This window comes from Penicillium antarcticum, assembly GCF_028974205.1.
Source record: "Penicillium antarcticum strain IBT 31339 chromosome Unknown utg000009l_segment0_segment0, whole genome shotgun sequence".
NCBI lineage: Eukaryota > Fungi > Ascomycota > Eurotiomycetes > Eurotiales > Aspergillaceae > Penicillium > Penicillium antarcticum.
The window spans coordinates 3,935,360-3,961,224 of NW_026695307.1; the positions used below are offsets into that span (position 1 = coordinate 3,935,360).

At 48.8% G+C, this 25,865-nt stretch overlaps 9 protein-coding genes across 9 annotated transcripts; 6 read left to right on the plus strand and 3 right to left on the minus strand.

Annotated features, from left to right (window-relative positions):
- Window positions 1–63: 63 nt before the first annotated feature.
- N7508_009843 (glycine decarboxylase subunit P) lies at window positions 64–3,228 on the plus strand (the record flags this gene model as incomplete). Its single annotated transcript, XM_058467905.1, has 1 exon — window positions 64–3,228. One exon carries the CDS (start codon window positions 64–66, stop codon window positions 3,226–3,228), a length of 3,165 nt encoding a protein of 1,054 aa, XP_058315751.1.
- A 948-nt stretch (window positions 3,229–4,176) lies between these two features.
- On the plus strand, window positions 4,177–5,864 carry N7508_009844 (uncharacterized protein; the record flags this gene model as incomplete). The annotated part of the gene is made up of 2 exons (XM_058467906.1): window positions 4,177–4,492; window positions 4,540–5,864. The coding sequence occupies 2 exons, from the start codon at window positions 4,177–4,179 to the stop codon at window positions 5,862–5,864; spliced, it is 1,641 nt and encodes a 546-aa protein (XP_058315752.1).
- A 198-nt stretch (window positions 5,865–6,062) lies between these two features.
- Window positions 6,063–8,172, minus strand: rglA (putative rhamnogalacturonase B; the record flags this gene model as incomplete). Its single annotated transcript, XM_058467907.1, has 11 exons — window positions 6,063–6,092; window positions 6,147–6,203; window positions 6,255–6,395; window positions 6,450–6,696; window positions 6,761–6,982; window positions 7,034–7,245; window positions 7,295–7,346; window positions 7,394–7,469; window positions 7,520–7,589; window positions 7,643–7,764; window positions 7,815–8,172. 11 exons carry the CDS (start codon window positions 8,170–8,172, stop codon window positions 6,063–6,065), a joined length of 1,587 nt encoding a protein of 528 aa, XP_058315753.1.
- A 1,169-nt stretch (window positions 8,173–9,341) lies between these two features.
- N7508_009846 (ester cyclase) lies at window positions 9,342–9,767 on the minus strand (the record flags this gene model as incomplete). The annotated part of the gene is made up of 1 exon (XM_058467908.1): window positions 9,342–9,767. One exon carries the CDS (start codon window positions 9,765–9,767, stop codon window positions 9,342–9,344), a length of 426 nt encoding a protein of 141 aa, XP_058315754.1.
- A 2,728-nt stretch (window positions 9,768–12,495) lies between these two features.
- N7508_009847 (SDR family NAD(P)-dependent oxidoreductase) lies at window positions 12,496–13,470 on the minus strand (the record flags this gene model as incomplete). The annotated part of the gene is made up of 4 exons (XM_058467909.1): window positions 12,496–12,689; window positions 12,740–12,841; window positions 12,902–13,131; window positions 13,187–13,470. 4 exons carry the CDS (start codon window positions 13,468–13,470, stop codon window positions 12,496–12,498), a joined length of 810 nt encoding a protein of 269 aa, XP_058315755.1.
- Window positions 13,471–15,523: 2,053 nt separating this feature from the next.
- Window positions 15,524–17,309, plus strand: N7508_009848 (putative serine peptidase, family S28; the record flags this gene model as incomplete). The annotated part of the gene is made up of 3 exons (XM_058467910.1): window positions 15,524–15,727; window positions 15,796–16,010; window positions 16,061–17,309. The coding sequence occupies 3 exons, from the start codon at window positions 15,524–15,526 to the stop codon at window positions 17,307–17,309; spliced, it is 1,668 nt and encodes a 555-aa protein (XP_058315756.1).
- Window positions 17,310–17,580: 271 nt separating this feature from the next.
- Window positions 17,581–19,327, plus strand: N7508_009849 (cytochrome P450; the record flags this gene model as incomplete). The annotated part of the gene is made up of 4 exons (XM_058467911.1): window positions 17,581–18,030; window positions 18,091–18,757; window positions 18,817–19,083; window positions 19,155–19,327. 4 exons carry the CDS (start codon window positions 17,581–17,583, stop codon window positions 19,325–19,327), a joined length of 1,557 nt encoding a protein of 518 aa, XP_058315757.1.
- A 1,805-nt stretch (window positions 19,328–21,132) lies between these two features.
- Window positions 21,133–22,098, plus strand: N7508_009850 (oxidoreductase, short-chain dehydrogenase/reductase family; the record flags this gene model as incomplete). Its single annotated transcript, XM_058467912.1, has 4 exons — window positions 21,133–21,353; window positions 21,410–21,610; window positions 21,675–21,826; window positions 21,887–22,098. The coding sequence occupies 4 exons, from the start codon at window positions 21,133–21,135 to the stop codon at window positions 22,096–22,098; spliced, it is 786 nt and encodes a 261-aa protein (XP_058315758.1).
- Window positions 22,099–23,050: 952 nt separating this feature from the next.
- N7508_009851 (glycoside hydrolase family 32 protein) lies at window positions 23,051–24,970 on the plus strand (the record flags this gene model as incomplete). The annotated part of the gene is made up of 2 exons (XM_058467913.1): window positions 23,051–24,801; window positions 24,853–24,970. The coding sequence occupies 2 exons, from the start codon at window positions 23,051–23,053 to the stop codon at window positions 24,968–24,970; spliced, it is 1,869 nt and encodes a 622-aa protein (XP_058315759.1).
- Between the last annotated feature and the right edge of the window lie 895 nt (window positions 24,971–25,865).

Here is a 25,865-nt window from a genome sequence, read left to right on the forward strand (position 1 = left end):
TTGCTATCCTCCTTCTCCTCTCCGCAATTGGATGTGTTGAGTGCCTACTATACTACCTCAAGTATGGCGGCATCCCTCTTTGCCCTTCGTGGCACCCGCCAGCTTGCGCTGCGATCGCGTGTTCGCGTCCCCTCCATTGCTAGAGCTTCAATCTCGCCATTGAACCTGCAGAGACGGGGCGTACACAGCTCGCAGCCTCGTGGAGTTTACAATAGCACCCTCGCCGATCACGGTGACCCCCACCCCCAAGATATCTTCCAGCCTCTCGATACCTTCCCCCGCCGACACATCGGTCCTTCTCCAGATGCCGCCGGGCAGATGCTAGCAGTGCTGGATCCCCCAGTGGCATCTTTGGACGAGTTTGTGAAGCAGGTCCTGCCTGAGGACATTCTCTCCAAGAAGAACCTCGAGCTTTCCGAGCCCCATGCCGATATCAACTTATACCGCTCCAGCGTGCAGGGTGGTCTCGGCGAGACCGACATGCTCAAGCTCTTGAATAAGTACCGGGAGCAGATTGATGTCTCCGGAAAGACCTACATTGGAACTGGCTACTACCCCACGATCGTGCCTCCCGTCATTCAGCGCAATGTGCTCGAGAACCCCGCCTGGTACACCAGCTACACCCCCTACCAGCCCGAGATCAGCCAGGGTCGTCTGGAGTCTTTGTTGAATTTCCAGACTCTGACCGCTGATCTGACCGGTCTGCCTTTCGCCAATGCCTCCGTTCTGGACGAGGCCACCGCCGCCGCCGAGGCCATGACCATGTCCTTCGCCACTATGCCCGCTTCTAAGCAGAAGAAGGCTGACAAGTCTTTCGTTGTCTCCCACCTTTGCCACCCCCAGACCATTGCCGTGATGCAGTCCCGCGCCGAGGGATTCGGAATCAACCTGGTTGTTGGTGACATCCTGGCCAACGACTTCCAGCTCGTCAAAGACCAGAAGGACCACCTGATTGGTGTCCTTGCCCAGTACCCCGATACCGAGGGTGGTATTTACGACTTCCAGTCCCTGGGTGACTCTATCCACGGTCAGGGTGGTACCTTCAGTGTTGCCACTGACCTGCTTGCTTTGACTGTGCTCAAGGCCCCTGGTGAGTTCGGTGCCGATATCGCGTTCGGCAGTGCCCAGCGTCTTGGTGTACCCATGGGCTTCGGTGGTCCCCACGCTGCTTTCTTCGCTTGTGCCGATAAGTACAAGCGTAAGGTCCCCGGTCGTGTTGTTGGTGTGTCCAAGGACCGTCTCGGCAACCGCGCTCTGCGTCTGGCTCTTCAGACTCGTGAGCAGCACATTCGTCGCGAGAAGGCTACTAGCAACATTTGCACTGCTCAGGCTCTGCTCGCTAACATGACTGCCATGTATGCTATCTACCACGGCCCTGTCGGCCTCAAGTCTATCGCCGAGCGTATCATGTCCATGACCACTCTTCTTCGTGAGAAGCTTGTCGGACTTGGCTACAACGTTCCTCTCCGCACCAATGGTGACTCTGGTGTTGTCTTTGACACTCTCGCCGTTGAGCTGCCCAGTGCTGCAGAGGCTGATGCCATCATGGCTGAGGCCAAGGCCAGCAACGTGTTCCTCCGCCGTCTTGGTGGTAACAAGGTTGGTCTCTCTCTGGATGAGACTGTTGGCCGTGATGAGGTTAAGGAACTCTTGGCTGTCTTTGCCGCTCACAAGTCCGTTTCCCCCGTCGAGGTCGACGGCCACCTTGGTGTCACTCCCATCCCTGCCAACCTTGAGCGCACCTCCGCCTACATGACTCACCCGGTTTTCAACACCCACCACTCCGAGACTGAGATGCTCCGATACATCCATCACCTCGAGTCGAAGGATTTGTCTCTGGCCCACTCTATGATTCCTCTCGGATCTTGCACCATGAAGCTGAACGCTACCTCGGAAATGCTTCCCATCTCTTGGCCCGAGTTCTCCCAAATCCATCCCTTCATGCCTGCTGACAAGGCCAAGGGCTACACCAACATGATTGATGATCTCGAGCAGCAGCTCTCCGATATCACCGGCATGGCTGAGGTTACTGTTCAGCCCAACTCCGGTGCCCAGGGTGAGTTCGCTGGTCTCCGTGTTATAAAGAAGTACTTTGAGGGCAAGGGTGATGCCAAGCGCAACTTGTGCTTAATTCCTGTCTCTGCCCACGGTACCAACCCTGCCAGTGCCGCCATGGCCGGTATGCGCGTTGTCACCGTCAAGTGTGACACCAAGACCGGTAATCTCGACCTCGAGGACCTCAAGGCCAAGTGTGAGAAACACAAGGACGAGCTTGCCGCATTCATGATCACCTACCCCAGCACCTTTGGTGTCTTCGAGCCCGGTGCCAAGGAGGCCTGCCGTCTGGTTCACCAGCACGGTGGTCAGGTCTACATGGACGGTGCCAACATGAACGCCCAGATTGGCCTCTGCTCCCCTGGTGAGATCGGCGCCGACGTGTGCCACCTCAACCTGCACAAGACCTTCTGTATCCCCCACGGGGGCGGTGGCCCCGGTGTCGGCCCCATTGGTGTTGCCGAGCACCTGCGTCCTTACCTGCCCTCTCACCCTACTAGTGAGTATCTGCAGTCCAAACGTGGTGACTCCTCTTCTCCACCAATTAGTGCCGCTCCCTGGGGTAGCGCCAGTATCCTTCCCATCACCTTCAATTATATCAACATGATGGGCGACCGCGGCCTGACCCACGCCACCAAGATCACCCTGCTGAACGCCAACTACATCCTCTCCCGCCTTAAGCCCCACTACCCAATCCTGTACACCAACGACCACGGCCGCTGCGCCCACGAGTTCATCCTCGACGTGCGCGGCTTCAAGGAAACTTGCGGTATCGAAGCCATCGACATCGCCAAGCGCCTCCAGGACTACGGCTTCCATGCCCCGACTATGTCCTGGCCCGTCTCCAACACCCTGATGATCGAGCCCACCGAGTCCGAGAGCAAGGCCGAGCTGGACCGCTTCTGCGACGCCCTGATCTCCATCCGCAAGGAAATCGCCCAGGTCGAGGCAGGCGAGCAGCCCCGCGAGGGTAACGTCCTCAAGCTGTCCCCTCACACCCAGCGTGACCTCCTTACCACCGCCTGGGAGCGTCCCTACACTCGTGAGAAGGCCGCTTACCCCGTGCCCTACCTGCTCGAGAAGAAGTTCTGGCCCACCGTCACTCGTGTCGATGACGCTTTCGGTGACCAGAACTTGTTCTGCACTTGCGGTCCTGTCGAGGACAGCGAATAGATTAAGATCGATCTAGACGATGATCTATGATACCCATGCTGCGCTGGTTGCTTTGCTTTTGCTTTTGGCTCTTGGTTTCGTTATAGGGATATGTTCCCGCTCTTCTTGTGTATACATTCAACATTTTTCTTTTGGCTACGATGATGACGTTCAAAAAGATATAGTTTTCGGCTTGGATTGATTCAACATAATCATCCAGCGGGCATAATACAATACAATATAGCATTTATTATATTCTCTCTCTCTCTCTCTCCCCCCGTCAGTAAATTGTAAGCACCCGAAGTCGGCAAAACCCGGCAAAATCAACACCCTTATCAGCTTCTCAACTTATCAATGCCCCTCGTACAATACAATACCATCCATCCAAAATTACCCCACTTCCAACACCCATGATCGAATGACATAATCAAACAACACGGTAAATTTCAATACACATCGGAGTCAGCCGATCCCCGCCCCGCCAAAGACCCCGAATGGCCTAACTTTCCCCATTCCTGCGGATGAAACTGTCAACTCAGCCGCTGTTCGCAGGATTCAATTACGGGGCACGACCCATGGAGAGAGATTTATATCCAATTTAGAAGGGACAACCTTGATACATACCTGCGCGCTTGGCTTTTTGGGGGCTATCGCTTATTCTTTTGACCACTGTGGTAGGTTGTTGCGATAGGCTTATGTTAGAGACGATATATTAGACTGCTTTCCCTCTTGTGAAGATTCCGTTCTTTGGGATTTCGATTTTGATCTTGTTCCTTGGCCTTTGACTTCGGACTTGACTTGTGAGGCTTGCATTGTGGAGACTGATCTGCGCTCTCTTGAGTTAGACTCTTATATCGACGGGTTTATACTGCTAGATTCGGATACTCGTTCAGCTGATTTATTTGTCTTGTTTCGATATCGATATTTATATACACCGCATCTACATCTACGGCGCCTTCGTGTATCAACATGGGTTCCACGACAGATACATCGTTCAGTCTGACTGTCTACCGCGGCACGTTCATTCAATTGCCTCGTTTGTCTGATGCCGGTCCTAAGCCTGAACTTGTTCGGAATCAGGGTGCTTTATGGGTTTCTGCTGCGGATGGCCGGATCAAGGGCTGGGACTGGGCGGCTCATGATGATACTGGCTTTGCCGGATTGATGACCCGGAATGGATGGATTGATGTTGATTCTGATCTGAACGGCCAAGAATCCAAAATCACGGTGAAGATTGTTACTGCGAGTGAAGAGAGGAATGAATTCTTCTTCCCGGGTTTCATTGGTAGGTACATTTCCACCCTCCACACATTCACATAACTAACAAAACAGACACACACATCCACGCCCCCCAATATCCAAACGCAGGCCTCTTCGGCTCCTCAACCCTGCTAGACTGGCTAGAAACCTACACCTTCCCCGTGGAATCCGGATTCGGCACCCAGCCCGACAATGAAAAAGGCCACCAACTAGCAACAAAAGCAACCGAAACCCCCCTCCCAGCCCAAACAATCTACAACCAAGTAATAAGCCGCACACTGGCGCACGGCACAACATGCGCATCCTACTTCGCAACAATCCACATCCCAGCAACAAACGCCCTAGCAAGCCTCTGCAAGAAACACGGGCAGCGAGCCTTCATAGGCCGAGTCTGCATGGACAACCCAGACTTCTGTCCCAAATACTACCGTGATACCTCAGCAGAGGATTCACTATCCGCAACGAAAGCCACAATCGCACACATCAACGCAATCGACCCAACAGGTTCCCTCATTAACCCGATTCTAACACCCCGCTTTGCGCCATCTTGTACGCGCCCTTCTCTTGAAGCACTGGGTAAACTTGCCGCCTCATACTCCCCACCCCTCCACATTCAAACCCATATCGCGGAAAATACAAACGAAATCACTCTCGTCAACGACCTCTTCCCTGAAGCCGGGAGTTATACAGCCGTCTATGATAAATATGATCTGCTTACGCCGCGGACTATCCTTGCTCATGCTGTGCATCTTTCCGCTGAGGAAAAGGCATTGATTGCGAAACGTGATGCTAAGATCTCGCATTGTCCTGCGTCAAACTCGGCGCTGGGTTCGGGTATTGCGCCTGTGCGCTCTTTCCTTGATCTGGGTATTACGGTTGGTCTTGGGACTGATGTTAGTGGTGGGTATAGTCCTAGTATCCTTGAAGCTGCTAGGCAGGCTTGTCTTGCTTCTAGATTGTTGGGGCATACGGGGACTTTTGAGAAAGGATTTGAGTGTGGGCATTCCCATTCGCATGGAAAGGATGGTTTGCAGAAGGAAATGGAAGATGAGGCGGCGCGTGTGAAACTTTCCGTTCCGGAGAGTTTGTATCTCGCTACGCGGGGTGGTGCTGCCGTTGTTGATATGGCGGATGATATTGGAGGCTTTGATTTGGGGATGTTGTGGGATGTGCAGTTGATTCAGCTTGGTGGTGTTAAGGGGTTACAGGAGAGTCCTTTGGATGGGGATTATGGGGATGGATTGGTTGATCTTGTTCGATCTGGGCCTGTGGGTAATGTTGATTTGTTTGGAACTGAGACTTGGGCGGAGAAGATTCAGAAGTGGGTTTGGGGTGGTGACGATCGGAATGTTAAGGCTGTTTGGGTTGCTGGACGGTTGGTTCATACTAGAGGGTGATCCATCTTATTTATATCTGTGGTTTCTGCAAGGTTACGATTCTCTCGTTGGTATTTATTTGTTCTCTCCTATATTATTTCAGGCCTTCACGAGGTATAGATACATTTTACATATTCAAGTCAATTTCTTGATTATATATTGACAACTTGAAAGTCTCCATGTATCACACAGCGCTAGCAATCGATAAACAGTACGCGCTTACTGGAACAGCTCAACACAGTCGAAAATCTAAACTATCTGTTAGCATCTCCAAATGAAGTCGGTATAGATAAGGGCACTCACGAAGTTAGGGCTGAGATAAGTATCTCCCGAACTTCCAGAAACCACATTGATAGTAATCTATATGCATCAGTATCCAGGTCTAAATGGCTCACGATTCAAGGGACTTACAGTATTGGTGCCAGCAACAATAGTCCCGGATGGAATCGAAACATCATAAACCTCACCAAGACCACGATAAGCACCACGAGTGACACCACGTGAGTTAAGATTAGTGGGAGCGGAGGGGATAGAGCCTGTGTAGCTGTTGATCTAAAAGACGTCAGATAAATCCAAGAAGCGAGTAAGCGGCTATGTCTCATTTACCGTTGCTTGAGGCCGACCACCGGCGAAAGAGAGCGTAGTTCCAATTCTCAATGTCGTAGCCCCAGTCTGCGAAGATGTAGCTGTAAACTTAATAGTCAAGGGCGAGTTGACAGATTTGAACAAAGCCATTGGGAAAGAAGAGACTGAGGAGCTTCCGACTGTGTAAGTACCCGGTGTCCAGGATGACATGCGTTTGTCGGAGGGATGCATGCGGAGTTGGTTGGCGGCGTTGAGGAAGCCGGTTGGTCTGTTAAGCATGAGTATATGTAGTTATATCGGGGCATTGTGTCTAATGTGTGAAGGAGACCTACGTTCCATCCCAATCTCCAATCTTGAAGATAGTCGTTCCGGTCGTGACAGAGCCAGAAATACTCTTTGAAGTAGTGGATCCAGCAGTAACTGTAACCGATGAAGTAGAGACGGCGTATTCACCCTGGTAGTAGACCATGGTGTAAGTGCCGGGCTTCATAGCTGGGGAGGTGAAGCTTCCCGAGGATGAAGCTTTTGTCCAGTATTGGGCGGCATCGTTGTACCTGTACTTGTGAGATGGCTGTTTCCAGTGATGGGATATCGATGTCACTCACCAGTGAATAACCCACTCGAAAGACGACGAAGCACCAGAAGCAGTACCCTTGACATAACCTCTACCAGAAGTGGCAACATATCCCTTAATACTGAGGTCGGCGAAGAACGAAGTGTCAAGGGTGGAGCTGGGGGTTCCGCTGCGACTGAAATACATCGAGTAGGGGCCATGCAGACCCTGGCGGTAGGTTTCGGTTTGGACGTGTCCGGAGTTCTGAGGCAGTCAGTAGCTATTATATGATAATCAATATTTTGTTACATACCATGTACCAGTAGAGACCAGTGTATGAGCCGACGTTGTTGGTGTTGATATCGCTGAACCAAATTAGTATGGGCTAATCTATACTGGTTAAGGAACTTACCGATGGAAAGGTCCGCCGGCGGAGGTTTCATATTGATTCAAGATCATGCAGACGCGGTGGGCGCTTCCGGAAACACCTGGAGAAGTGAGTATACACTACGCTGTATAGGCTTCAATGTCATCTTACAGTGTCTGTTGTCATCGATGAAACGCTCGCTGGAGTAGAACTTGCTTCGGGTCTGGCCGTCAACCAAGTACTATGCTGCGTCAGTTTCATTTGTTGGTCGAGTATTTCTTGAAAGATACTCACCACGTCAGATCCCTCAACAACAGAACCACCCGCAATGTTGGATACAACGCCGAATGGCTCTTCATTTGGAAGCAGATCCGCATTCAGGCGGGCAATGTACCGCAGTTCTCCGATGGCCGGCTCTAAAAGAACTTTAGTATAATTTAAACGTACGAACGGAAAGAATACGAACCAGCTGTGGTGTATGTTGCCATGTGGATGATCGAATCTCCACTGTGAACAACGTAGTAATGGATCAAGGTGTCGGTGGAACATGTCACCTTGATATAATCACCAATCGTCTCTGCGGTAACAGTTGCAGATCCAAGACCTGATCCAATGTGAGATCCAGTTGACTGGTACTGCAGCTCGGAGCCATAGTAGTTAATCGAGGTAATGTCACAACTTGTCCGGCTCACAGTGAACTTGAGAGGGTTGGACGAGCCAGCGTCGATAACATAGGCAGAGGAACTAGTAGTAATTCCGAAAGCAGCGTATGCTTGCTTAGCCAAAAGAACCACCGAGGCAAAAGCCAAAGGGTTGAAAATCATCTTGATGATGCTGCGCGTCGCGAGATATTTGTCCGAATGGTTAATCCAACGCACGATTCGGGGAAGCTACATATTATACGACCGGAGAATTCACAGCCATCACGCTAAATCTCTGCATTGTGAAAGGTGGAGATTTGGCAGCTGATTAGTACTTCGTCCTTGCATGGTTCTCCCCGGACGCCCTGAATTCAGCCATAGTTCCACCAATCTGGGCGGCGCCTCTGACTTCATTCCGCATGATTTCCCCATCAGGAACGGAACACTTGAAGAATTGACGGAAACACCGCTTTTCCGTGAAATGAGCACCTCATCATCTTCATCATCAAGCTCTCTCGAGGGCAGACTCCCGGAGGTCCACCTCGCGTAGGGTTGCCAAGACCCTTGCAATCCCGTGTGGGGTTGATGGTTGTTTCAACAGCACCGAGCTCCTGTCAGCTGTCCCATAGGACAAACCTGAGACATTTTTACTAGCTAAGCTGAGCTGTGGAATTAGAACCCCCTTCCAACCCACCCCCTAACTTCAAACACCCGATTTCCATTTTAGGTACACCCCCGAAGTCTCGGCCCTGATGAGCCTTGGTGTCCTTCGATAAGACCAGATCTGAACATGAACAATATACGGAGTCACTCTGCAATTGGCGTCCGTAGAAAGAAAAATTTGACAGACAATCTAATAAAATCCGCCCTCTGTTTTACTTGCTCTTCATCACTGTACAATACGTCATACGAAAGCCGTTATACTCATTATGAAGACCACGAGAGCTAGTTCGTTGCTTGCTGTTTCAGAGTCCCACGTGGCTGCTATTTGCTATCGATCCATTGGTCACGACATATTTCTAGATTTGACAGCTCGCTCGGGTGAAGCGGCTTCCTATGTTTGTCTATGCGTACATCTACAGACTTCCTCTGTCCTAGAAGGCCTCTTCATGAAAGGGATAGTCTGCTTCACACCTATAAATATATAACAATGTGTTTTCAATAAGATCTGCCTTCACACTTTGTCGTTCTATAGTCCTCAATGTGGGTCTTGGTTTGAGCTAGCGATATACCACCGCATGCACCAGTTATCTAGACTTTTCTTCTATTCTAAGGCTATTGATTGTTGCTAATGTCTCATTTAATAATCCAACACGAGTTGCAGCTGTAAAAATAAACTATGACATGTTTCCCTACGGCGCGCCTGGGGGTTTCACAGCTCCAATTTGCAACATTATTCCAAAGATGTCAGGCAACCCGGTCTCTTCCACAATTTTGCCATATTTGAAACGATACATGTTTATAGCTCGTGCCTGGATTGGTTTCCCAGAAGCCGGAACGCCAAAGAATTCACCGTTGTGGGATCCGCGCAGAGTAAACTGCGCTACAACTCTTTCGTCCTCAATGACCGTATCGTCAAGAGTCCATTGAACATCTGGAAAAGCAGAGCGCATCATGTCGAGAATCTGCATGTACCCAGACAAACCTTTGAGAGGTTCTGGTGAGAACGGAACGTGGAATTGGGCTGATTCAGAAACCACAGCCTTCCCCAGACTTTCATCGCCCGAGTTGATGAACTCGACAAATCGTTGCATTCTTTCTAGAAGAGGGCGAGACATATTTATTCCTTCAGGGCATGTTAGTCTTCCACTATCGGTAGTTCGTTTTCGAACTTTACTCACGGATTGAATCTGTTCTAATCAGATTGCAGAGTAGAATTTGGTACTATCGACAGCTTCCTGTTCAATGAATCAGTAAAGGACACAAATGTTTCTCCGATTTCAAATGCATTATGTGGCTTCAGTCTGATCAACGACATACAAAAAGTGCAAATGAAATTTTCGAGGATTCTCGCGGCCATGAAAAGGAGAGTATTTGGTATTTTGTGAAGTTCGAATCTGGTTTAAGAACATGTAGCAAGGCAGACAATGCCAATTTATAGGCAAAATATCACTAAAAATGATGCGTACATGATGGCGATTCCCGAGTTTGTACAGTTTGTACGATTTGCATATTGAAGACCTTCTAATGTTCTCATTGGTTCGACCAAAGATGAAGTTCGGGTTTTCCGATATCTGCCCAGCAGTTTAACATGTGTGCACAGCTTGCGATTCCCATCCGAGTATTCCGACGGGATGTATCCGTCGGAATGTACTTTGCTAATTGCCACTGGAATAAAGTCGAGGTCTCCAATCGCTGGTTGACACAACTGGCAAATATAAATTTGCATAGAATACAAACGGCCCTTGAATTTGTTCTTTCGGCATCCTCAATGTGGGCTAGTTTGGTTTCAGATGGCAAGCCTCTCCAACATACTGGCGGCATATCAGCATCTCTTTGCTCAACGAAGCATATACAACAAAGGATTGTGGATCTGTACCTGAGAAGAGAGGACCGCATATTTTCTCTAGACTGAAGCTGTTCCCCATGAATGCTGCACTCCATAGAGGAGACCTTCTCCATGTGAGACTTGTGAGCTTGGTGTAATTGGTTTTGGTGCTCAGACTAGCGCCTTGATCAACGAAAATTTTCGCAGTCTGTATCTGACCATTCCTGATAGCCCATTTCATCCCGCAGAACTCATATTCTGAGATGTTGCGATCATAAAGATCAAAATCAAATATTGTATAGCAACGTCGATTTGCCTGGGCGATAGTGTTGAATATAAGTATCTGAGTCAAGATGTGAAACTATGATGAGGAGAAGCTCATTGGATAGGTCAAGAAGAGACATCGTTGGAGTGACAGTGACGAGTCAAAAAGAAAAAGAGGCTTTGGGGCCTGTGTAGGTTAATGTGCAGGTGCTGGGGAAGGCAAGCAGGCAGCAATCTTGTTTCTCGGGAGATCAGACGATGGTATAAAGCGAGAGTCTGCTGGCGTGTTTGTACCAATTGCCCTTGATTTAATAGAAGAACCCTGCTTCGACAGAAGATCGGCCTTGGTTGGTGGGAAACCTTCTGTTGAGGGTTCAGCAAGCTGATAAATGATAATCTATGACTGTGGTTCAAGTCTTCCAGGCATGAGACAGAACTAAGATGCGACAAAAGCATAGGAAAACAACCGTCGGTGAAGAATATATTTCCTACAGCATGAGTTTCACGCAAACACAACTGAGCCACCACTCCTTAGCGAACGTAAGCCTTTAGCAGGCCAAAGACTACCACCATAGGGTTTACATGAGGCTTGTGCTAGCCTCTACAACAGATTTCTGTCCACGTTATTGCTATTATGATAATGGGAGCTTCTTGCGGAGGGAGCGCATATCGGATGATCAGACAAGGCGGACCGCTAAGCCTTAAATAAGCTTCATAAACAGGGAAACGACTTTACAGCTCCGTTATGTATGAAGACATTTGGTGATCTCAAGAAGAAAATAGGTGTATCAAGCAAAGGGGACAGCGCGGTGATGCTGTTCTTACAATACTGGGCTGAGAGGAACAAAGATAAAAGCGGCAAACATTTGAACAAGTTTCAACATCTCTATTTCACCGGCTAGTTGCTATCCTCATCGAATTTAACCCTCCATTGGGGGTGAGAGTAAACATTTTCTTTGAGCAAAACATACCATTCACAACCTGAGATGACTGGAGCCCAAGTCGTTGTACCAAACAGAAACAAAAAACATCAAGGGATCATACTATCTCAAATCCGACAAGAAAAAGAAAAAAAAGATAGACATAGCATGTCCTGGTTTCGATCCAGGGTCCTCCGGGTTATGAGCCCGGCGCTCTTCCCCTGAGCTAACATGCTGGTGTGGAATGGAAAGGCTTACTCTCATGACTACAGATACGCAGAGCCTTTTGGTGTTCCATTGGCCCAGGTTTGCGTTTGCTCCGTCGTCATGTTCATTTCATATGTCAGTGCTGAATTCAATAATACTGCTTGAGAACCGGAATTATAGTAACTCCGAGTAATCAGATTACTAATGAGGGGCATAGCATAAATAGCAAGAATTAGCAAGTAATAAATGACAGAGATTTCAATGCCCTTATTGGCTGTGCAAGTTACGGAATACACAAGTTCCAACATCAAATGTCAACAATATCGTACGAATACTGCATGAAAACCGGAGATATAATGATCCATGCCGATAGATTAGTAATTAGACTAGACATAAAATAGCTCCGTAACAGGGGTAATACAATGCAGAGTCTTCGACATCTCTAATTGGGTACGACGGTATAGGATTTCACGGGGATTCGACATCATATTCACGCCTGATAATCCAGGCTCCAACCGTTTAAACTTAACGACATCTGCGTGTTTTCTTTGTTTCTGTTCAAGGTGAGACTTGGTTGGAACATGAAAATGTACAGTTGTCTTCTCGCCAATCAATAATTTGCGGGTGCTATCGAGCAGTGTACCCGCCATCTACCGGGAGACATGTACCAGTAACCCAATTAGCATCATCACTTGCCAATACAACAGCCATCCTAGCAATATCTTCCGGCATTCCCGGTCCTTTGAGAGGATGCCGACGTCTGAGGTCTTCCCACGGAGTCAAATTAGTGGTGGTCTCCTTGAATATAGCTGTTTGTGTATCTGCATGTAGGTCAGTATGAGTCAAAACAACCAGATCGAAAGTGACTCACAGCCAGGACAGAGTGCATTAATATGGATGTTTTCAGGAGCATAATCTAAAGCAACCTGTCTTGTCAAATTGCTGACTGCACCCTTGGATGCACAATAAGATGCTGGTAGCGCTGTTAGTTATACTTCTTGCCATACGGTTCAGTCCCTACAGATATACTCACGATTCTTGGGACCTCCAATCATAGCCATAATTGAAGAAATGTTAACAATCCAGCCACGATCCCCAGATGAATGAGGCTCTTGCACGAGCATCTGTGCAAGAGCATATTTACAACCCAGGAAGACGGACTTGGTGTTGACACGCATGGTCGTATCCCAGGTCGCTTCATCAGTGAGATGCAAGACGGCTGGTTTGCGTGCCTCGATACTGATTCCAGCATTGTTGACTAGACTATTGAAAATCATCAGATAACCCAATCAATATTCTGGTTGCTCGACACACTGACATATCAAGTCGTCCATATTCCTTAACACTCATTTGAACCAATTTCTCCATTTGAGCCCCATCGCCGACATCCGTCTGCACGAAGATCGCTTTCCCTCCCTCCTTCACAATAAGATCGTGGGTCGTGATCTCGGATTCTTCCTGTGATCGCGCCATTGGTGTCAAATCGGCGCAGACGACCTTGGCTCCTTCCTGCGCGTATCGGATGGCGATTGCTCGTCCTAGACCGGACGACGCGCCGGTGACGATGGCCACCTTGTCCTGCAGACGGGCTGAGCTCGACATGATTCACTTTTTGCTATCTAGCTAAGGCTTGATGCCTGGAGAAATGATGCGGTGAGATTCAAGATTAAAAAAATACAGGTCTGTCAGATGTCGCCTGCAAATCTTTTATACGTTGGCAGTTCATGTTGGAAACTGAACCGACACATGTGCTCGAGTCAAGGAGTTACTATCGCGGGATGGATGTGGGTATAAGGCCTCCAAAACATCCCACCGATCGTCAATACCTTGTCTGAAGGGAGTACAAAATCGGTCCGTTTGCTACTTCTGGATGACGGACTAGTCCATATAGATAGATAGAGGATGAAGAGGGGGTTTGACATTAAAGGCAATAGAGCCGAGCCACAAGGCTCGCTCCGATTGCCTGTTTTAATCAATGCAGAAAAAACACAAGGAACGGAAAGAAGATAGTGCGAGTGGTCGAATTTGACCCGACGTCTTGCTAACCATCGTTTCCCCTGATTTCCTTGAGTGACTCAAGAAAACAATACGGGTTTGGGGGGGGGGGGCTGGACAGTCCTACCATGGCATAGTACTAAACGCACTGCTCAATAACTAAGCCACCATTCTATTTGTTGTAGGTATTGCCCCAGTACTTCCCATTTACCGTTAGACATTGCGGGTCACCCCAATGGCTGCGGCCAGTAGTCCCACGGTACAGTCTTTCCAGATCTATGCGCGTTTGGGGCTCGTTGAAAATGATTGCGAAAAGGATCCCAAAGCAAAACAATTCTTGTTTAGTGTTGGATCCAAGGACAGTCAAGCCCCTATGTCTCTCCAAATGAGACTTGACCAAAATTGAAAGAAACAAGGGATCGACCTCCGACGAATTCCTAGAAAGAGAGAACACTGTAGAACAGTGTTTCTCACTTGTCGAAACCACGAGAAATCCCGAAGTGTAACATTGAGTAACTTCCAAGCCATGTTTGAACGCCTTTTGTCTCGTGACCGAACATTGCCTTTCCCTGACTATTCTACCGGGTGCCCGACGGACATTCCACAATCGACTTTCGCACATTCCGCGATATCGGAACACCGCTTCCAGCCCACCACTCTGATCGCAAATCGTGACAAATTCCCAGGAATGTTATTCATGATCAGCACGCCAAGTCTAAGGGTCTGCCGTGGCTTAGCAGAACACTAATTCGACATAATTAGACACGGGCAGCGGACAACAATATTAAGCCCCGCCCATTATCCGGAGTCCGGTAAACGCATGAATAATCAACCATTGCACTGCAATCCCCTGCCAGCTTGGAGAACTCGCATGGCAAAGACCGCCCCGGTTCCGGGCGGGATCGACCCGGCTCGCGTGGTTCCTTTTTTAGCTGTTCCTGACCCGGAAATATGTACACAAGAAACACAATAAACACCAATGACAACGTCGCATACCCGCGCCAGATCTCAAAAGTCCGTGTGATGATATCGCTGAATCAGTCTGCAAGGCTGATCGCAGTCCTTCCGAAATAGTATATGATCGACGTCGCTAATTGAGCCCCGCGCATAGCCCCGAAGCGGTACGGTACACTAATGCAATGCAAGTTGGACCAGAGATAAATGTGCATGTAGGTGTCTACAGCAAGGCTGGATAGTGCATAGCCGGCGAGGGGTACCTGGTCCAACAGCCAATACTTGTATTTTCGCCCGAATAGAGGTTACATCCGACACAATCAATCAATCTAGAACCTGCAACATACACTATTCCTCAGAGTCACCCGAGAATAGTTATTGGCCGAAGGCGATGAATATGTCTCGGAGGTCTTCGATGTATTGTAGGCAGTGCCCACTTTCTACGTCCGTAATCCAATGCCCAGTACAATGCCCGAATCCACAATCTGAATCCACTGGTGCCTATCTGTGAACGCAACCATATTGTTCTCATCACATTGTTCTCGGGCTAATGTTCCATTCACCACCTCATAGCGTCCTTTTCCGGGGTGTGCATATAATAAACTAGCATCCCAGTTATGTCGATCCGTATCACTCCTTTTCAAATTGTGTCGTTGGCTTCGTTCTCGAGCAAGCCTTGATACTGCCAATCATGCATCTGTCGATTATGGTGCGGGGGTCCTTGATAGCCCTCGCTGCGCTGTCTGGTACAGCTGCGGGAATGGGTCATGGCATGACCAAGTTCAAACGGGAAATCAAGCTTTCTGCTGAGTTGGGGATTCATCCGGATATTCTGCTTGCACAGCGGACCTCTGTGGCTGCTGTTGCTGAATCTTCTCTTAATACGAAAGTTGACGCGGAATATATTTCGGTATGTTGCTCGTTTTCAAGCGTGTTGCGTCTGTTCCGACGTTGAAATAGGGTACTGACAAGTTGCAGCTTCCCATCGACCATGGAAACCATTCCGTGGGATTCTACCAGAACCGGTACTGGGCCTCGACGGAGCATTACAAAGAAGGAGGACCGGTCTTCATTTACGACGTCGGGGAGGCAACAGCCGAAACCTCAGCCCAAACCCACCTGGGTAATTCGTCTTCCTTCTTCTATCAGATGCTTGAAGAGTTCGGTGGCGTGGGTATTGTCTGGGAGCACAGGTCTGTCCGCCTCTGTCAATAGATCGCCGGATTTTACTGACCCGAAGTAGATACTATGGTGATTCACTGCCATACCCCATCAACAATAATACTCCACCGGAGCATTTCCAGTACCTGAACAACCGCCAGGCATTGGCGGATATTCCGTACTTCGCGCAAAATTTCACTCGCGATAGCCTCAAGGAGATTGACTTGACCTCTTACGCACAGCCTTGGGTCATGGTTGGGGGATCTTATGCCGGCATGCGCTCTGCCTTTACTCGCAATGAGTATCCCGACAGCATTTTCGCCTCTTTCGCCTCATCCGCACCAGTTCAGGCAAAAATCGACATGAGCGTTTATTTCGACCAGGTGTATGCTGGACTCGTTGCGTACGGATACTCCAACTGTACCAAAGACATCAAAGCGGCCTTGGAATACATCGATGAGCAGCTGTCCAGGAATCAGACTAGTGCGGCTGCCATCAAGAAACAGTTCTTCGGCGAGGGCGCCGAGAAAAACAGCCATGGTGATTTCACTGCGGCGCTCACTGGCATCTTTAACTATTTCCAGTCGTATGGACTGGGCGGTGGCGTTGCGGGCCTGTCGTCGTTCTGCGAGCACATGGAGAGCGACGGGGTGACCGGTCGTCCGGCGCCACCTACTGGATTCGCCCGCTTCCGCGGTAAAGAGTATGCCGCCAAGCGGTGGGCTTCATGGCCAGTTTTCACCGAGCTGGTCAACTTTAACTTCGAAACCAACTGCAAGCAGCTCGACCCGAGCAAGGAACTTTCGTGTATCTTGTCCGCTCCGGCAGTCGACCCGGACACCATCAGTTGGACATGGCAGTACTGCGACGAATGGGGATACTTCCAGACGATCAACAAGGGACCTCACGCGCTCCTCTCCAAGTATCAGTCCCTCGATTACGCACAGTTTGTGTGCAACCGACAATTCCCGGAAGCCTCGAAGACCGGCCTGCTGCCTAAACACCCCCGAACTAAGGAGACTAACAGGGAGACCGGCGGGTGGACAATCCGCCCGTCCAATGTGTACTGGAGTGGTGGACAGTTCGATCCCTGGCGCACACTCTCTCCCCTTGCAACAGGAGACCTCGCCCCGCAGAACGTGGTCTTCACGACCGACATCCCAGCGTGCAATGTGGAGACCGAGGAAGACTCACTATTCGGATACATCATGGACAATGCCGAGCACTGTTTCGACTTCCGTACTTCATTTGAGCCGGGCAAGGTGTCCCGAGACCACTTTCACAAGGCGTTGAAAGAGTGGCTGCCATGCTTCAAACCCACGGAGCATTAAGTCGGAGGAATAACCGGGGAAGCCAAGAGTGATCGGCAAACGCCATTTCTGCATGTGTTCATAGCATGAGTTGTGAAGTGTGAAGTGTGTGACTGCACACTGTGATCTTCACCGATACCCGAGATTCTCACGTGTGCCTCTGCCGAGGTGTGTGTTCATTTGTAGATGCGAATGGGATCACCGCGATTTCACATATTCTGATTCTTCACATACTTAAATCAAAACTACTTACTTTCTTTCGGAGATTTCTCACCCCTTAAGTTCTGTCAGTATGCTCAGCCCAGCCATCGCCTGGATTGGCGCTTTATATGCAGGCTTCGTGATCCTGCGCTACTTCGCACAGCTACACCACCACCACAAACAATCCAAAGCCCTAAACTGCGAACGTCCTCCGGATGGACACTCCGCATTTTTCGGAATCCCCGCGTTCTTGCGTCTGAGCAAAGCCGTGCGCGAAAAGCGCTGGATCGATTATCTCACCGATCAGTTTGCTGTGCATGGCGCCTACACTTTCCGTCAGCAATTCCTGACGCGCACATTGACGACAACTATCGAGCCGGAGAATATCAAGGCCGTTCTCGCGACTCAATTCAAAGATTTCTGCCTCGGTACTCGACACCAGCAATTTGATCCGTTGTTGGGTGATGGTATCTTCACGCTGGATGGCGCGGGGTGGTCGCATGCTCGGGGATTATTGCGCCCGCAGTTCACCAGGGACCAGGTGAGTCAAGCTGAAGCCCGGGAACCTTTTCGGGGAATTTAACACCAATGGTTGCTCCAGGTTGCCGATCTGTCTATGCTGGACGATCACATCTCGCATTTAATCGATTTGATCCCCAAAGATAGAAGCAGCTTCGATATCCAGCGTCTTTTCTTTCTGCTAACCCTGGACTCGGCAACACACTTCCTGTTCGGTGAATCAGTGGGATGCATGCTCCCACCTTCGGAAACAACAGGTGTTTTGGAAAAGTCCGCCGTAGGAAGCGCACAAGGTTTCGCCGAGGCCTTCGGAACAGCACAGGACTATCTCGCATCGCGATCGCGTGCTCAGGGTCTATACTGGCTTATTAACCCAAAAGAGTTCCGCGATGCGAATCGCAAGGTTCACGAAGTCGTCGATCATTATGTCAACGTCGCACTAGAGTCGAAGCGGAATCCGGAGAAGAAGAATGCCGATGGTCGGTATATCTTCCTCGAGGCTTTGGCTGCTGAGACCGATGACCCCAAGATGCTGCGTGACAATATGTTGAATATTCTTCTTGCTGGGCGTGATACTACTGCGTCTCTACTTAGTTCGACTTTCTTTTATCTTTCGCGTCATCCTAATGTTTGGAATCGGCTGCGTCGAGAGATTATTGAAAACTTTGGTGATGGGAAGAGCTCCAAGGTTGAGATGACGCAGACTAAGCTCAAGGATATTCCTTATCTGCGATATGTCTTGAACGAAGGTGAGTTGTGCAATTGAGCAGCTGATAGAGACTTGCCATGGTGATTGACCTATCTCTAGTCCTTCGTCTTCAACCACCCGTCCCCGTCAACTTCCGTGTCGCAACAAAGGATACCTCTATTCCAGTTGGTGGTGGACCAGACCGACGATCCCCAGTTTATATTAAAAAAGGCGGCATGGTCGCCTACAATGTCTTTGCCATGCACCGCCGGACGGATCTATGGGGCAAAGATGCCAGATCATTCCGACCGGAGCGTTGGGAAGAGAATGCAAAGCATGGTTGGGAGTATCTTCCTTTCAATGGTGGACCGCGTATCTGTCTTGGTCGTAAGTGAACCTCTACATCTTGGGAAACAACGGAATTGCGGGATTTTGAGTCCTTACTAACTGTCACTAAGAACAATACGCCCTCACGGAAGCAAGCTATACCGTTGTTCGTCTCATGCAACACTTTGACACGCTTGAAAATGCGGATCCTCATCCTCGGACGGAGCCTGTTAAGTTGTCGAATCTTACTATGATGCATGATTTGGGTGTTCCTATTCGGTTGTATTCGTCGGAGCGGATGTGAGATTAATATGTTCTATTGTTACGATTCTTGACCAATGAATAGAATGAAACGAAGTGTGGTTTAATATTAGTTGTACCGGAGCTTGTATCATGCTGCAAACCCGTAGCTCCCAAGCAGGGCATACACATGCCATGGTTCTGCTTCGGGCGATTCCTTGATCAGATGTAATAACTGTAGCGTTGCGGGAATATCCTGATCATTGCCGATGCGCTCTAGCTGCTCGAGAGCCCATGATTTTGTAAATGCAGCTGTCCATGTGGATCTCCCGACAATATATAGTGGGAAAAGCAATGTGTAACAGTTCATATATTGGGATGAGTCCGAATTCCCTCCGGGATCCAAGTTCTGTTGAGATAATGCATCTGCATATTGTGGAACCGTGGCGCACATGTCATCAGCCATTGTCGTAATTATATTGACACTCGGTTCATGTAGATTACCCAACGTGATAAAACATTGCTCATCATCACTTTCGCAATATTGCAACAGAAACTCGTGCAGCAAAATACGAACTAGCCGTATTGTGTTCCATGCTTTTGTAACATGTCGATCTGGATAAATTTCTTCACGAGGGAAAACATCTGTTGATCCTTGTATCTCAGGTAGCCATCCGTCAGGCATACTCTGGCACAATTCCACGAGCTTGAGATCAAGACCATAGGCGATGCTGTTACACTCATCCAATGATAAGGTAAGGTTTGCAATGCCGCTTCGGAAAAATGCATACTCGGTCATCAAGCCGGTGAGTTTCCATTTCGGATCCGTGCCTATAGTCGAATTTCTCTCAACGTGCGATCGTACTTCGAGCAGTTCCTGTGGAATAGCGGTGGCACTCGCCACAGATGAGATTGTAAAATTCGTCACCAATCGTACCAGCAGCCGTAAAAGACATAGGATCCGTGAGATTTCGCAATCCCAATGCCTGAACAAGAGCTAGAGAGCCCTTGATATGCCCTAACCAGAAGCCCTTTCCTGCTGAGTGGGTATTGGTAATCTTTTCAAAGAGGTCCAGACACATGGAACTTGTCAGCATACAGTGTTTGGCATTAATAGTAAAAGACGGAAGCGCTTTATTCATCGATCGAAGAGCGGTTGAATATTCCGAGCGAGCGCGCGATATAAGTGACGGCGACCTACACCGATATGCCAGGAATGCCAGACACAGTGCATCAAGACTGGGTGAAAAATATGATGGTGTTGAACTTGGCATCTGAATTAGGAAATCCCATCCCCGTGATCCAGGTAATACATAGTGTGCGAAGAAGATATCCCTAGCCTGAACCTCAATTGCGAACTGCAAGGGTTTGACAGCTGGAACACGAAGTTTTTGATAAACAGACTCCGTTTCATCCTGAATGCGAAGCTCAGGATTATTCCGATAGCCGTGACAGGGCTCATTTGCTCGCAGGCACGACCCGCATGAGCCAGGTCGGAGGTCGCACTGCTCGGGGTTAGCTTGTGGCTAGGTTGAAGACCAGGTAGTCTTACTCGTAATCTCCGAGATCGACAGCGAGAGCAAGCCTTGGATGGCCGCCCACGAAAGACCATTGTGTCATGGAAGAAATGGCAGTAAGTGACGCTTAGAATGTACTCTTGGGTTGGAAATACGCTAAGCCACTTTTGGCAACCATTTCGATAATGGAGCCCAAGGGTGGGGATAATCACACCTGATTGGTCGATGAGGACGCTATCGGTGCTTCGCACCGCTTATGTCTGACTTGTATACGATACATAGTCGTCCTGTGTCTTCTTCCCAGCCGCTGTTCTTTTCAACTCTCTCAATAAGTATCACAAGTATGAAAGCTATGTCTTCTTTCCCATACAAGCATGTCCTCCTCATTGGTGGGACTTCAGGGATTGGCCTCGCTATGGCCAACAGACTTCTCGAGGGTGGATTTAAAGTCACTGTGGTCGGTCGTCGCCAAGACCGTTTGGATGAATTCGTGCGCATGAACGGCAAAGAAAAGGCTAGTGGTGTTGCATTTGACATTGCCGACATGAAAGCCATCCCCGGCTTCGTCGAGAGGTACAGATCCAGCCGGGATCAACCTGGGAAGTTTGATACTAATACCAAGTAAATAGTGTCACCAAGCAATTTCCTGACATCGAATGTGTCTTCTTCAACGCAGGTGTACAGCACATGTATGACATGACTGACCCCGCTAAGTTCAATCTGGATCAGTTTCAGAACGAAGTGAGCGTCAACTTTAACAGCTTTGTCGCTCTCACCCATGCCTTCTTGCCTTTCTTGACCGAGAAAGATACCACAACTAGCTTCATCTTGTGAGTATCACTTGTACCGCGTTATGTGGTCGATTTTATGTAATGGCGAACTAATATAGAATAGCACGGGATCCCACATTGCGATTGTGCCTGCCTTTCCCATGCCTGCCTATTGTGCATCCAAGGCAGCGTTGAATGTCTTTACTCTATGCTTGCGCGAACAGCTATCTAAGACCAATGTCAAGGTTATTGAGATTTCTCCCCCTGTCGTGCAGAGTAAGTCTCAGCTACATCTGATCCAAGTCTAATCTCAGCATTCAACTGACTGAAATCTAGCTGAGCTTCATGACTACATGGGCGAAGAGAAAGGGCGTAGCATGGGTATGCCAGTTTCTCAGTTTGTTGAGGCTGCATTTGATGGTCTGGTGGCTGGCAAGGATACAATCATCATTGGTTCTGCCGGGCCCGCGGAGGAGTTTAATGATATTCTTGACAAGAGACGGGCTGCCTTTGATGGAATGACCAAACTCGTTCGGGGAAGGTTTTGAAATTCAATGCCGAAGTTATCTAGCTAGCTTCCTTACTTACGGAACATTGCCGGAGAAATCATGTCTTGAGCTCCTGCATAGTACAATAATGGCCCACAAGTCTTTTCCCACCCCCACGTTTATACAATCTGAATGACTAACCCGAGGCACTCGATAATTCAAAGCAGGAGTGATTACTTCAAAGCACAAATTGTGCATGAAATTATACATTCACTTCAAGAACTTTGTGAAGAACTTGTCCAATACTCCATGATACTGGGAACAGCACTATGCCCCCTGTTGTAGTATAGCTAAAATTCGAAAACTCATTTTTGATCCTCAGTGCCAGTATCGTAGCTCGAACAGAAAATCTATATAAATGCAATTACAGCAATACCTTTGCTACTAACATCTCAGATATCATCAGCGGCTAGCTGCAAGTCTCTCACCGCGATAATAGCTTTAGACCGCTGCATACATTTCTTTCATAAGCATCATCCCACGGCAAAAGGATGATTTATTCGCTTTTAATAGGACTAATAGGATTAATCAGGATTGCGGGACGCCTGGCGCCGGTTACACTAGGTGCGAACTGGGATTACTCTAGGAGATGAGTGTCCATTATATTCACTGGAAATCAGCCAAATGTTCTTAACTTAAATTTTAATTTTAGCGTAAATTCAATTGCAGGCATAAAACAAGAAATCAAGTGCATCGCGAGGTTATTTTGATTACGTCGGGGAATTGCCGCCCGGAGATTCCCCGCGGTTTTGCCGTTGGCTCATGCAAACTTCTGAATGCGTCGAAAGAGGCAATGAACATCGCAAGACTATCCAGAGTTGCGCAGATTCTTCATTTAATTGGTTCTGAGCGTCACTAAATCTCGGTGAAATAGGTTTGGCTCTAATCAGATGTATTAAAGTGCTTATACCCCGCGAAGTAAATAGGAGGCACTGTAGCATTGAACAGCACTATGAAGTTATCAAGTGCGATTTTGGTCTTTTTGGCCGATCGAGCAGCAAGTGCTGTATTCAGTCGTGAGGCTTCAATTGATTACAACTCAGCACCCCCAAACCTGTCGACATTAGCCAATGCTACTCTGTTTGATACATGGAGACCGAGAGCTCATGTACTCCCTCCATCAGGAAAGATAGGCGACCCATGCATGCAATACACCGATCCTAAGACAGGACTCTTCCATGTTGGCTGGCTTCACGACGGAATTGCAGGTGCGACTACAGATGATCTCGTTACCTACAAAGACTTGAGGTCCGACGGAAGTCCATCAATTGTTGCAGGAGGAAGAAACGATCCACTCGCTGTCTTCGATGGCTCGGTGATCCCCAATGGTATTGATGGTCTGCCCACATTGCTGTATACTTCGGTATCTTACCTCCCAATTCACTGGTCTATTCCCTATACCCGGGGAAGTGAAACACAATCTTTGGCCGTTTCATATGATGGTGGTCGCAACTTCACCAAGCTCGGACAAGGTCCGGTCATCCCTTCCCCGCCATTTTCCCTCAACGTGACGGCGTTCCGTGATCCATATGTCTTCCAAAGCCCGGCATTGGATTCGGCCCTCAACAGCACCCAGAATACTTGGTATACCGCCATTTCCGGTGGTGTTCATAATGTCGGACCTTGCCAGTTCCTTTACCGTCAGCACGATGCAGACTTCCAATACTGGGAGTATCTCGGGCAATGGTGGCAGGAGTCTGTAAACACCACCTGGGGTAATGGTGACTGGGCCGGAGGATGGGGCTTCAACTTTGAGGTTGGCAACATTTTCAGCTTAAATGAAGAGGGATATAGTGCCGACGGAGAACTGTTCATGACACTCGGTACTGAGGGATCCGAGGCACCCATCACTCCCAAAGTTTCTTCCATCCATGACATGTTGTGGGTGGCAGGAAATATCACGAAGGGTGACTCTGTCACCTTCACTCCTACCATGGCAGGTGTACTTGACTGGGGCTTGTCATCGTATGCGGCTGCTGGAAAGATTCTACCCGCTACTTCGAAGGCCTCTTCTGAGAGCGGCGCACCGGATCGATTCATCTCATATGTCTGGCTTACTGGAGACCTGTTCGAGCTGGCAACTGGTTTCCCCACGTCTCAGCAAAATTGGACCGGAGCCCTTCTTCTTCCTCGCGAGCTGAAGGTCCAAACCCTCCCCAATGTTGTGGACAATGAACTTGCACGCGAGCCAGGTTCTTCTTGGCGCATTTCTCGCGAGGCAAGCGGCCAAGTTGATGTCGAGTCCATGGGAATTTCAGTGGCTAGGGAAACCTACAATGCTCTGACATCCGCACCCTCCACTATCGAGAGAGGTCGGACTTTGTCAGAAGTCGGAGATTTGGCGTTCAAAACTTCACCATCCAGCAAGTTTTTCGTTCTGACAGCGAACATTTCCTTCCCTAGCTCGGCCCGTGGCTCCGATCTTCAATCCGGTTTCAGGATTCTTTCGTCCGAGCTTGAGTCAACATATATCTACTACCAATTCTCAAACGAGTCTGTCATTATCGATCGCAGCAATACCAGTGCCGCAGCAAAGACCACAGATGGAATCAGCAGCGACAACGAGGCTGGTCGTCTGCGCCTTTTCGATATCGCACAGGATGGAGCAGAAAAAGTCGAGACCTTGGAGCTGACTATCGTGGCGGACAATGGTGTTCTGGAGGTTTATGCCAATGGTCGCTTCGCGTTGAGTACTTGGGCACGGTAAGTAGATCCGGTTTCATCACGTAGCAAAAAGACTAACTCTTAATACAGCTCTTGGTATGCAAACTCGACTAATATTAGCTTCTTCCACAATGGTGTGGGAGAAGCTACCTTTGGAAATGTGACTGTCTTTGAGGGCCTGTACAATGCTTGGCCCCAGAGAGGATAAACGTGATTTTAGTGTGCATACAAGGCATCTGGCACTGTACTGTGCCCGTAAGTGTTTGTATATATGTTGGACTAGGTGATGATCTATACCCTTGTACACTGAAGCTATAGCACATTTTAAGTACTGAAATTGCACATGTATAAACTACCTCTACCTCTTTAGTCTAGCTTTCTTGTATTCCAACCACCGATCAAGCAAAATAACCCAAGCAATCTAATGCTCTTGAAATTTGCCGGTGTAAAAGACAACCTTGCCACCGTACTGCTCCTTGTTCCCATTGGTAAAGGCATCGACCATACACTAGAATATTCATCAATAGTGACCGGTGCCTATTCTATATCCCAACTTTTCGTAGCTTCGCTTCCCATGTCGGTCTGTATTCGGCCGGGGTTCAATACAAAGCTGTTAAGCCACTCATCTGCGGGGCGATTCGAACATCGGACCACGAGAGAACTGTTCTACAAGCACCGTATGCTGTGTTAGAATTAGAGAGCTGACAACTAGATAGTGAATTAGGATGGTAGAGGCATCAAATGAAAAGAAACAATAAACGCAAATAGATAGGCGAAGGGATATCTTACGCTAAAGCTCCGGCTCCAGAGCCCATCACAGCATAGACAGGCTTGGTGACCGACTTTTTAAGTATACGGCGAGTGGATTGGTAGAAAGAGATATCGCTCAGGACAATCAACTCAATATGCTCGAGCACGTCGGTGCGTTTGGCGTCTTTGATAAGGAGAAAGGCTTTAGCGATGCCGGCATTGGCAACAGCGTAATCAATATGATCAACGCCTTTTTCTCAACACCAGCGCCAACCTTCACTACGACGTTGCTGCTGCCTTTGCCGGCGGACTGATAAGATAGCTCCTTAGCGGTTAAGTGTGCCGGATCTCGG